Source organism: Diceros bicornis, chromosome 20 (assembly GCF_020826845.1).
Source record: "Diceros bicornis minor isolate mBicDic1 chromosome 20, mDicBic1.mat.cur, whole genome shotgun sequence".
NCBI classification, from domain to species: Eukaryota; Metazoa; Chordata; class Mammalia; order Perissodactyla; family Rhinocerotidae; genus Diceros; species Diceros bicornis.
Window position 1 is genome coordinate 61,828,661 of NC_080759.1, and position 12,309 is coordinate 61,840,969.

At 53.2% G+C, this 12,309-nt stretch overlaps 1 protein-coding gene across 3 annotated transcripts in view; it reads left to right on the plus strand.

Moving 5' to 3' along the window:
• Positions 1–12,308, plus strand: part of BRD9 (bromodomain containing 9) — a 28,109-nt gene extending 15,801 nt beyond the window's left edge. For all 3 annotated transcript variants that reach the window (XM_058564408.1, XM_058564409.1, XM_058564410.1), the window contains exons 13-16: positions 3,009–3,047; positions 6,421–6,520; positions 10,334–10,501; positions 12,208–12,308. In XM_058564408.1, the coding sequence (XP_058420391.1) occupies positions 3,009–3,047; positions 6,421–6,520; positions 10,334–10,501; positions 12,208–12,308 (408 nt within the window). The remainder of the gene's footprint in view (positions 1–3,008; positions 3,048–6,420; positions 6,521–10,333; positions 10,502–12,207) is intronic.
• Position 12,309: the final 1 nt, after the last annotated feature.

Here is a 12,309-nt window from a genome sequence, read left to right on the forward strand (position 1 = left end):
ATTTGCCCTCTGGCCCTTTGGAGAAAAAGTCTGTTGCCTCGTCTAGATGCGTTCAGATTTTAATCTTTGTAACTGACTTTCAGCGATTTATTTTTCATATGTCGTAGCATGTTTTTGTGTTTATTCTGCTTAACATTTGTTGAGCTTCTTGGACCTGTCGGTTTATCGTGTTCATTGAATTTGGAAGATTTTCAGCCGTTATTTCTTCAAATGTCATTTCTGCCTACACCCCTCTTTCGTCTTTTCTCTGGGACCTGGACACGTTTGTTAGATGTTTGGTATATCCCACACATCACTAACGCTCTGTCTCTTTGCTTTAGTCTGTCTTTTCCTCTTTCGGTTTGAGTTGTTTCTGTTGCCATGGCTTCACATTCGCTGAGCTTTCTTATGCTGTGTCTAAACCTGCTGTTAATCCCAGCTAGTGAGTTTTTCATTTAAGATGCTGTGTTTTTCATCTCGAGAATTCCATTTGGTTTCGTGTTTGCGTCTTCCATTCTCTCGCATTGTGTTCATGTTTTCCTTTAAATCTTTGGGCATGTTTATAACATTTATTACAGCTGCTTTTCAAGTCCTCGTCCACTGATTCTGTCGTCTCTGGCATTGCTGGCTCTGTCTGTTGGCAGGTTTCCCTCTGGGTGGAGGCCGTGGTTGGCTGCCTTGTTCTTTGAGTGGATGCTGGTGTGACACTGCTGAGTCTAGACGATCTGGACTGCCCCAGTCAGCAGCCACTAGTCCCGGTGGCTGTTGGGAAATTTGAATGTGACTAGTCTGGATTTAGATATGGTGAAAGTGAACTACAAACTAGAACTCTAAAGACTAGTTCAAAAACATGTAAAAGTGTCTCAATTTTATTTGGATTATGTGTTTGGATAAAAATGCTTTCAGTGTATTAGATTAAGTGAAATATGTTAAGATTAATTGCACGTTAAGATTAATTTTAGCCTGGCTGCTAGAAAACCTAAAATTAGGTATGTGCTTACATTGTCTGTCTGTGGATAAGGCTGCTCTGGATTTTACAGTCTTGCTTTAAAGAACATTGATGTTCATCTTAGCAGAGTGGTTACCTGTGAGTCACCCGGTCCTCTTGGGGCTTGTGTTAATTGAAGCTGTGTTAGGGTGGATCTGGGCAGCCTGCTGCTCTAGGGCTGGTCTAGCCTTAATCTAAGGAACAGCCCTTCTGGGGTCCTTTCTGCTGGCCCGAGCTTCAGTGAGGTCCCTGCTCTGGCTGGGTGGAACTGGGACGTGTCTCACCCTGTGTGCCTGGCTCTGGAGCATTTCCTCCGGACGTGCACAGATTAGCGTCACCTGGGCTCGGTGTCCCTCCTGGATTTCCGGAGCTCTTTCTCTGAGCAGTCCTGCTCTCTGGACTCTGCCCCGCCAGCCTGTGATCTCCTCTTCTTCCACTTGGCACGGCCGCTGTGCTCTGGGTGCTGTTCTCTGCACTGCTGTATGAAAGTTTCCTCCCAGCACTGCCTCTGGGCACAGTGTCTGAAGCAGGCATCTCCACGCTGTGTGATGAGTACAGCGGAGGGTCTGAAATGTGCTAGCACCTCGGTTTCCTTTCTAGATTCCTTTCTAGATTTTCTGGAAGTGAAATTGCGTTGTAGAGTTGCATAATTTCAGATGCACCACAGCATTAAATAATGTTTGATAGTAAAACGTATACGTTAGGGGAAGCTTATGTGAGGAAACAGACATTAAAATAATGGCAATATTTATTTTCTACTTAAAAGTTTCTGAAAATCGTAACATACGTGAAGCTCAGAAACATTTTGAACAAAAGGTCACAGATACAAAAGCTTGCAAACCGAATAACTGTTTTTAGGTGCATTTGCAGAACTAGGGTATATATATATATTTTTTAATAATTTTATTTATTTATTTATTTTTCCCCCAAGGCCCCAGTAGATAGTTGTATGTCATAGCTGTACATCCTTGTAGTTGCTGTGTGTGGGACGCGGCCTCAGCATGGCTGGAGAAGGGGTGCGTCGGAGCATACCTGGGATCCGAACCCAGGCCGCCAGCAGCAGAGCGCACACACTTAACCGCTAAGCCATGGGGCCAGCCCAGAACTAGGGTATTTTTAAGGTAACGCCCCTGCCAGATTGCTGACAATGGCTGAGTGCTGCGTTCAGGTTGTATCTCTGCACATGGTGGTCACGTGTGCCTGGGGCTCCGCTTCAGGCTGTGGTCACACACGTGGTGGTCACGTGTGCCTGACGTTCAGCCTGTGGTCACACACGTGGTGGTCGTGTGCCTGGGGGTCTCGTTCAGGCTGTGGTCACACACGTGGTCGTGTGTGCCTGGGGGTCTCGTTCAGGCTGTGGTCACACACGTGGTGGTCGTGTGTGCCTGGGGGTCTCGTTCAGGCTGTGGTCACACACGTGGTGGTCGTGTGTGCCTGGGGGTCTCGTTCAGGCTGTGGTCACTCGGTAGTGGTCAAGAGTACGTCCTCTTCCAGGCACTGTGTAGGCCGAGAAGGCCACGTGGCCCCGTAGCCCTGCGAGTCTGAAGGCGGTGGCACCATGAGGGTCTTGCCGCTGTCAAGATTTGAGCTGCTGTCAGGTGCCTCTTCATCTTCCAGGCTAAACCACCAGGCCCAGAATTTTCCCTGAGCTCCCTTGAGACTCGGTACAGCGTCTGGCGTCTTTGTTTTAAGCCCCCCAAGCCTACAGAAACAAGGTGGGGTGTCCTGTTGCTCTTCCTTCTCCATCTTGCCCTGGGGTGCTCAGGCATGCAGCCCGCACTCCGGTCTCGGCTGGTGCTGCGTGACTCTGGCCTCCGTGGTTGGAGGTAGCTGTCTCGCTCACCCTGTGCCAGCCGCACAGAGGCATGCAGGGCTCACCCAGCACTCGTTCACAATGTAGTGTGAGCACAATGAGGACACCCCTCTTGTGCAGTAGTGAGTAACCTGGCTTTATTTCGCGTGTGTACGTGGCGTGAATGAATCTTCCTTCCACATAAAATTGTTTCGGAAAAACTGATTTTTTGCCTGTTTTGCTTTGCAGAGGAGAAAGGTTCCAATGAAGCCTCCAGATGAGGTAAAGGTGAGTTTCATGGACATGCAAGTGAAAACCTGATTATTAGGGTTCCCGTAGGGATGGTTCTGTTTAACGTTTGAAATGGGATGGTTATGTAGAGGTTGGTGTATTGTTTTTTAGAAGCTGATTAAGTTTTTGATGAATAAGATTAAGTAGTAGTCTTCCCCCGCCGCCCTAATTTTTGATGACTTGGGGTGAGGCATATAAAGCCACAGTCCATTCCTCCAAATCTAGACAGGAATTTCTGGGTGTCTGGACGGGGCGGGCCAGGTGGCAGGCCTTGTCTCTGGTGCTGTGGGTTCTTCTGGTCCTCCGCAAAGGTGGGCACGCCAGCGGGCATGTGCTGTGTTGCCAGTTGGGTGTGTGTGTGCTGCACACTTGTGAGTGAGATGAGCTCAGCAGTTCTGGGTCCTTGGGGCCTCACTAGCACCTAGAGTAGACAGTCTCTGAGGAAGCTGTTGTGGTCCAGCCTCGGTTTCTGCCTTTGTCCTCTCCTTTGGGAAAGTGTGCATGTTGACAACTAGCTTTGAATACAGTTCCCATTTTGGAGCAGAGGGGCCAGGACGCTGGGCAGGGCTTGGGGGCCTGGGTCACAGGTGTTACCTGGCCTCGATGGATGGAGGGCCCGCCTGGGGCAGGAGCATCAGGTGCCTGTCAGGTGGGGGCTCTGTGTGACAGAGAACCAGAGAGAGTGACGTGGGTGTCTCGCCCGAGGGTTTGCCCCGTGATGACGCCAGGTACACGAGGCAGCCGGGGTTCTGCTGAGGGTCTCTGTCTGGGTTATGCAGACACACCGTGGCACAGAGTGCAAGCCCCACACAATGTCTGCAGAGAGCTGGGACCTGCTGCAGGCCATCTTGAGCAAGGAGCCTGGCGCACGTTCCATCTGCCCTGCCACCAGGGCCTCTGTGAGGACAATCCAAGCCAATCCAGCCACAAGAGCTTTCAGAAGGGCCTCCTGTCACCTAGGCTGTACCTCGCACCAGGAGCACAGAGCACCTGCTGGTGGCAGCTGGCTTACAGTGCTTTTCCATCCACATGCGGCGTGTGGCCTGGTGTTGGCACATGATGGGGCGCCCGCCTCTCTGCCTCACTTCATTCACTCATTTCCCTCACGGCATCTGTGGCAACCTGCTTCTGTCACCGCCCAGGGCTCTCCAACATTTCTGCAAATACAGTGTTCACATTTTTCTTTAGATTTAACTTTTTAACATACCCAGGGGCACAAACTTGAGTGATGTCATTTTCAACAGTCCCTTAGAAGGTAGATCTCGACACCTCACAGGTGAGCAGAACTGGCCAAAGGGAAGGTGACCCAGAGCAGTTTCCCTTGGGTGAGCCCTAGCGAGTCCACCTCGGGCGTGCTTCCTGACGTGCGTGCGTGTGTGTGCGTGCTGTTGCCCTGTTGTGCTTTCTAGGGCAATCTGTGCTTCTCAGTACCCTTTTACTGTTGGAATAAGATGTGAACAAACCATTTTTTTTCAAATTGTCTTTATGAGCTCCAAATTGCCTCATCCTTTAGGATCACCAGGTAAACCTGTGACATCATTGAATGCCATGAGCTGAGAGAAGATCCCCCATGTGTGTGAGGAGCAAGGGCTTCTGTGCTAGGCCCTGGGCAGGGTAACTAACTGCTCTAAGCCTCAGTCTTCGGTTATGGAGCAGATTGGTAATGGTGGGGTTGTCGTAGGACTTTGTGGCGACACTTGGCTCTGGGGCCTGGCCCACACCGGGCTGTGTAAACGTGAGTTCGGCCTGATTTGCTGATGTCCTGAGTCATCACTGTAACAGTTCTCCTTGGGAGAAATTATTTATCAGAGCACAGAGTAGGTTTTGTGAAAACCAAGCGAAGGAGGCACAATCATAGATCAGTAAAGTCAAGACAGCCTAACCGGAGAGGATTCACACCCAGGCCAAGAGAACCTGATGGCAGAGGATTCACACCCAGGTCATTATAGCCCAACCAGAGAGTGATCACACCTAGGCCAAGACAGTCCAGTGGCAGAGGGTTCACAGACCCAGTGCCCCCTTGTCGGTAGCAGGAGCCTCAGCTTCCTCCTGTTGCTGGGTCCCTGTGAGTTGCTGGACGGTGGTGGACGTCCATCCCTACTGTGCAGGCTGGCGAGCCCCCGTGTGAGCCCCAAGTCCCAGGAGAGGGCTGAGGGTGGAGTGGGGCCATTGAAGGGTGGCGGCACAGCCAGGCCTGCAGATTCCCAGCGTCTGCCGTGTTGTGGAGCTTTTGTTCTTAACTCTGCTGAAGAAACGGTGGCACTCCACAGTGTCAGTTGGGGACAATGCTGTCGTTTGACAGTAACTTGTCCAGTAGTGACAGGATTCAGCACCAACGTGAGAGCATGTTATTTGGCAGTATTTCGAGGGCTTTATGGTCTGAGGTGGTGTTCATCCCTTATGATACTAGAGTTGGTCCCCTATATATTTATTTAAAATATAGCTGTATGCTAACCCCGAAATCCTAATATTCTGAGAGCAACCAGTCGGGATGGAAGAAGGTTTGTGTGTGTGGTGGGTGGGGGGGCGGGGGAGGGTGTCTTGGAGAAGAGGGGCCGTTTCTGTAACAGTGCAGAGTGGGATTGATGCGGGAGAAGAGGTGTAGAGGGAGACGGGCCAAGGGCCGGGAGAGCGGGGCAGCTGCAGACGCACCCTCAGGCAGCTCACCTGGAGGAGGGAGGGGAACGGAATGCTGCTGTGGAATCTGCCATGTGATTTGTTAAGTGAAGTCCCTGGAAAGTAGCCATGGTCTGCCTGTTGCAGTGTCTCCAAGCTCCCTCAGCACCTGTAGGTCAGCAGAGGGCAGCAGCAGCCCCTGGCTTGCTGGCATCGTTGGCCTAGGTGATGGCCACCACTCACAAGCACCACCCGGTGGTCCCTGGGCAGCAGCATGAAGTGAGCACAGCTTGGTCCTGCCCAGACAGAGTAAGCCCATCCTATATTTGGGTGGCAGGGCGTCATGTCCAGTCACTTGTGATTTCACCAGCTGGTGTGGACTGTCCGCTCAGTGACGTCTGATCACTACCGTGGTCTCACCAGCTGCTGTGAACTGCCCGCTCAGTGATGTCCGATCACTACCGTGATCTCACCAGGTGGTGTGGACTGCCCGCTCATTGCCGTCCGATCACTACCGTGATCTCACCAGCTGGTGAGGACTGCCCGCTCAGTGCCGTCCGATCACTACCGTGATCTCACCAGCTGGTGTGGACTGCCCGCTCATTGCCGTCCGATCACTACCGTGATCTCACCAGCTGGTGTGGACTGCCCGCTCAGTGCCGTCCGATCACTACCGTGATCTCACCAGCTGGTGAGGACTGCCCGCTTAGTGACGTTTTTCCTCTTTTGCCTCACGGGGCCCTGTCTCCTGCAGGCTGGGGACTCGCTGGGAGACGGTGGCTCTGTTCTGGATTTCATGTCGATGAAGCCGTACTCGGACGTCGCTCTGGACATCTCCATGCTCGGCTCTCTGGGTAGGTTGTGCTGGACGCACTCCCGTGTGACCCCGCAGTCGGGTGTCATGCTCGGCTGTGCCTCTGATCCCTGGTGCTGGGTTTCCACACAGCCTGAGGGGCCATCCTGAGGGCCACGGGGCTGGTGTGCCGCTGCCTGTCCTTGCTCCCGGGAATGTGGCCCAGCCTGGCCAGCTGGCCGTAGAGTGAGGGCCCACCGTCCTTGTGACCACCCTCCCAAGTGGCTTCAAACAGGGCTTGCCTGGGTCTCCTTTCTGACTTCAGGCTCTGTTTGAGGATCGCTGGGGTCCTTTGATCCTGCTGGTTAGTGTGGTGATGTTAGTGTGTTAGTGCGCGTGTGTGTGCCCACCAGGATATGGCCTCGTGAATAGCTGGCCCCCACCATGTGAAATGCCCTCTGCTTCTGCGCGGCGACTGATGTTTGGAAGTCTCCCGTGCCCCCCCAGCCCCTGCTGACTAGGTGTTTCGTGGTGCCTCTTCTCCCCCCTTTCACCAAGTGAGTGGTCCTCACCTGGGGGCAGCCTCCCCCTAGGACGTGTGGCAGCATCTGGAGACCTCTTTGGTTGTGACACTTGGGTGTGGTGCCTCTGGGATCAGGTGGGTAGAGGCCAGAGATGCTGCCAAACGTCCTGAAATGCACACAACAGCCCCCAGAAGGAATGACCCAGCCTGCGGTCAGTAGTGCTGAGGTTGGGAAACCTGCCTCATGTTAAAAGTGGATTTCGTCAAACCCGTTAAAGAGCATCACGTCAGGTCCTGCTTTGTCATCCTCTACGACAGTCTCTGCCTTTGGTTGGGGTGATTTTAGACCATTTGTGTTTAATGCAGGTACTGGTTTGATGGGATTCAAGTCTGCCATCTTGCTGTCAGTTTTTTATTTTCCCAACTGTTCAGGGGTCCCCAAGACCACCCCCAGGTTTGGTGATTCCCTAGGACTCCCAGGACTCAACATAGAGTCATCCTCACGGTTTATTGCAGAGAAAGGAGACACACAAGAACCCACAAAGGGGAAGGGTGCGTGGGGTGAGTCTGGGGAGACCAGGCACAAGCTTCCAGAGAGTCCCACAGGACGCGCTTGATCCCCAGCAATGAGTTGTGACATCGTAGGCACCCTCTGCCTGGCACGTCCCCAGATGCCAGGCCGCCAGAAGGAAAGCAGGAGTTGAGCATAAACCACATAGCTCGCAGCAGCAGTTCAGGTGCAGTGAGTCCCTCCTGTCATTCGGGTGCTGGGAACCCTCCTGCGTCCGGGTTCACAGCCAGGGGCCGGCCTCGCCTTGAAGGCTTGCAGTCTTGGGCTGCCGTGTGAACACCTCTCTGCACACTAGCAGTTCTTTGTTCTGGCTGCGTCTGAGACTGCCCTGTCGCTGGTTGTCGGTGGCTGGGTCGTGATGGGCCTTGGTTTGCTGTCCTTTAGATCCACTCTCCTCAGGTTGATTCAGCTTGTTGGACCTGGCGTTTATAGCTTTATCAAATTTGGGAAGTTTGGCTTCGTTTCTCCAGCGGTCACCTGGGCCCCGATTTGCTGTTGAGTCTCTGCTTCGTTTTGGGCAGTCCCACACTGTCCTGGAGGGCGCTGGTCGTGCCTTCTGCTGTGGCTGACCTGCCGTTGTCCGGGGCTTCCCTGAGGATGCTGCGCTTTGCATCTCTGAGGCTCCGTTGGGCTCTGCCAGTGTTCCTCTGCCGTCCTGAACCTTGGCCCTTGCTCCCAGTTGCTGTGTGAAAGCAGGCTGCTTGTCCTTGCACCCTTTTTCTTTTAAATTTCTTTAAAAACTATTTTACTGAGGTCATAATGGTTTATAACTTCATGAAATTTCAGGTGTACATTATTATTTATCAGTTTCTGTGTAGACTGCATTGTGCTCACCCCCAATAGACTAATTTTTGTCTGTCATCGTATAAACGTCCCCCTTGACCACTTTCGCCCACAGCCCCCCACCCCCACTCTGGTAACTGCTAATCTGTTCTCTTCATCCATGTGTTTGTGTATCTTCCACACATGAGTGAAATCATGTGGTGTTTGCCTTTCTCTGTCTGGCTTATTTTGTTTAACATGATGCCCTCAAGGTCCATCCATGTTGTTGTAAATGGGACGATTTTGTCTTTTTCTATGGCTGAGCAGTATTCCGTTGTATATATACACCACGTCTTTAGTCATCAGTTGATGGGCACCTGCGTTGCTTCCATGTCTTGGCTTTAGTGAATAATGCTGCAGTGAACATAGGGGTGCGTAAGTCTCATTAAATTGTTGATTTCACGTTCTTTGGATAAATACGTAGTAGGATAGCTAGGTTGTATGGTATTTCTATTTTTAATTTTCTGAGAAATCTCCATACTGTTTTCCATAGTGGCTGAACCAGTTTGCATTCCCACCAGCAGTGTGTGAGGGTTCCCTTTTCTCCACATCCTCTCCAACATTTGTTGTTTTTTTCTCTTGGTAATTATAGCCATTCTGACAGATGTAAGGTGGTTATCTCATTATAGTTTTGATTTGCATTTCCATGATGATTAGTGATGTTGAACATCTTTGCATGTACCTGTTGGCCATCTGTATCTCTTCTTTGGAAAAATGTCTGTTCATGTTCTCTGCCTATTTTTTGATTGGGTTGTTTGTTTTTTTGTTGAGTTGTGTGAGTTCTTTATATATTTTGGAGATTAACCCCTTGTCGGTTATATGATTTGCAAATATTTTCTTCCAGTTGGTGGGTTGTCTTTTCATTTTGGTTATCGTTCCCTTTGCCTTGCAGAAGCTCCTTAGTCTGATGTAGTCCCAGTCGTTCATTTTTCCTTTTGTTTCCCTTGCCTGAGTAGACATGGTATTCGAAAAGATCCTGCTAAGACCAATGTCAAAGAGTGTACTGCCTATGTTTTCTTCTAGTTTTATGGTTTCAGGTCTCACATTCCAGTCTTGAATCCATTTTAAGTTAATTTTTTGTGTATGGTGTAAGATAATGGTCTGCTTTCATTTCTTTTGTATGTGGCTGTCCAGTCTTCCCAACCATCTTGTTTATGACGTTCCGCCTGGTGGGATCGTGTTTCCCTGCTTCTTTGCCTGCCTGGTTGTGGTTTATCAGAGGCCACACCCTGCGGGTGTGCACTGGGTGCTAGACTGGGTCACACGCCTTGGAACTGTGGTGGGCCTTGCTCCGACAGGCGGGCAGCCCAGTGTCCGTCAGGCCCTGGCCAGGTTGTGCTTTGAGATGTTGTTAGGATGGGCACAGAGCCACGTTGAGTGTCAGGCGGGCACGGTCCCCGTTAGGCCACACCCTGCCGTGGGCTTGAGACACAGATCCTCGCAGACGTGTGTGAGCTCTTGGACTCCCCCCAGCGGGGTCGTGCCCTCTCACACACGTGCAGGGCAATGCTTGGCTGAGACCCAGGGGCTCTCCGCGCAGCCCGTCTTCTCCAGCTCTCAGCCTACCTGCTGACCGGACCCTGTGGGTCCCCTCCCTGGCTCTGGCCTGTGCCTGGTCCTGGTGTCTGCTGGTCTCTGTGGCACACACCATCCTGCTTTCTAGTTGTTTACGGGAGGAGGGCAACGCTTCTGTGCTGTGCATATGATGGCTTGGATTTGACGTGGCGCCTGGTGTCTTATCTGACACTCCTGCCCCTCCCGTCGAGGCCTCTACCCCCTATTGCTCTGACTGACTCGCCCTGACTTCCAAGCTGGTTTGTGCTCGTCTGGCTTCACTTATGAATGGTTGTCATCCTGCACACGTGTGGTGACGAGCGAGCGATCAGAGCTACAGGCCGGAGGTGCCGGTGCGCGGTGCTGGGCCGGGCTGACGTCCGATTGTCCCCATGTTTGCACAGGGAAGGTGAAGAAGGAGCTGGACCATGACGACAGCCACCTGAACTTGGACGAGACGACGAAGCTCTTACAGGACCTGCACGAGGCGCAGGCGGAGCGCGGGGGCTCCCGGCCGTCCTCCAACCTCAGCTCCCTGTCCAACGCCTCCGACAGGGAGCAGCACCACCTGGGTAAGGCGGCCTGGCCTCGAACTCCGCCCCAGATCCTGCAGCAGCAGTCCCGGTGCACGAGTGGTGGTGTTTGGCATCTGGGAAGAGGGCAGGGGCGCTCACTTTCAGGAAAAGCTGGAGATGTGGGATGTCAGCACTCCTGCGGGCCCCACTGCCTTCCTGGGGTGCCCCTGCCCCTGGGGCTTGGAGAGCGCGCTTCCCTCACCAGGCGGCTGCACTGAGGTGAAGTGTTTAAGTGGAATTTAGTTAGTTTGTGCATTTGGGGCCTTGTCCAGAAGATGCTGGCAGTCCTGTGTCAGGAGGAGCGCAGCCGGCCGTGCCCAAGGCCCCTGGTTGCAGGCAGACTGAGGCTGGGGCTGTCGACCCTGACCGCCACGTGGAGTTAGACGTGGGGAAGCGTCCTTTCTTTCGGCTCTTCCCGCTTTCAGTCCTAGAGCAGCGTGTGGACTAGTGCGCTTCCCCCGGACCCTGACTTGGGGCGAGCATGTGACCTTCCTTGGCCGGGGGCCCCCACGTTTGACAGGTGACAGGCTGGGTGGGCGTGTCGGGACCCCTCCGGGATGTCGCAGCTCCCGTTTGCCTCGTGGCTCCTTGGATTTGCTTGATTATGCCCGCATGCTACTGTTTTAGTTCCCGGATAGAAATACTGAATCATTCTTTCAGCAGGATAGATCTTGACGATTTAGGAAGGAATAAAAGAGGTAATCAGTTACAGAGAGAGGTTTGGCTACAGCCATTTGAATAAGGACCCATATCTCCGGTCCCGTTAACCCTGTGATAAACAGTGTGTGAGGGGGGCTCCTGGCGGCCCTGGGTCAGCTCCAGGTATGAGGACCCCAACATCCTGGTGGGCTCTCAGTGTGACACTGGAGCTGCTCGGGGGCTGGGATTTGTCATCAGAACCCCTGGCAAGTAGCCTTCATTGTTGCAGAAGCAGCAGCCCTGCTGTGTGGAGTGTCAGGCCCGACCTCCCGCTGCAGGCTGTCCACACCACGTCTGTGAAGAGTTGCCCTCTGCCCCTCCCCAGAAGAGATGAGGGGTGATCTGTACCCCAGGAGAGATAAGGGTGTGAGCTGTACCTCAGGAAAGATGAGAGGGTGGTCTGTACCCCAGGAGAGATGAGGGAGTGGTCTGTACTCCAGGAGAGATGGGGGTGGCCTGTCCCCCAGGAGAGATGGGCGATGGTCTGTACCCCAGGAGAAATGATGGGGTGGTCTGTACCCCAGGAGAGATAAAAGGTGGCCCGTAACACAAGGGTGATAGGGGGTGGTCTGTACCCCAGGGACGATGGGGTTGATCTGTACCCCAGGGGCGATGGAGGGTCTGTACCCCAGGGGCGATGGGAGGTGGTCTGTACCCCAGGGGCGATGGGAGGTGGTCTGTACTCCAGGGGCAATGGGGGGTGATCTGTATCTCAGGGGTGTGGGGGGTGGTCTGTACCCCAGGGGCGATGGGCGGTGGTCTGTACCCCAGGGCTGATGGGGGGGTGGTCTGTACCCCAGGGGCGATGGGGAGGTGGTCTGTACCCCAGGGGCGATGGGGGCTGGCATGGTCTGTGCCCCAGGAGCCATGGCTCTGTGGCTGAGTCCTGGGCTTTGCTAACAGCAGTCACCCAGACACAGGTTTTCAGAGGCCCCTGAGCCCTGAGCACGTGTGCACATCTAGATCCGAGGTGTTGAAATGTCCTGTCTTTTCCACAATTGCAGGAAGCCCTTCTCGCCTCAGTGTCGGAGAGCAGGCGGAGGTGACCCATGACCCGTATGAATTTCTTCAGTCTCCAGAACCCGCAGCCTCTACAAAAAGCTAGC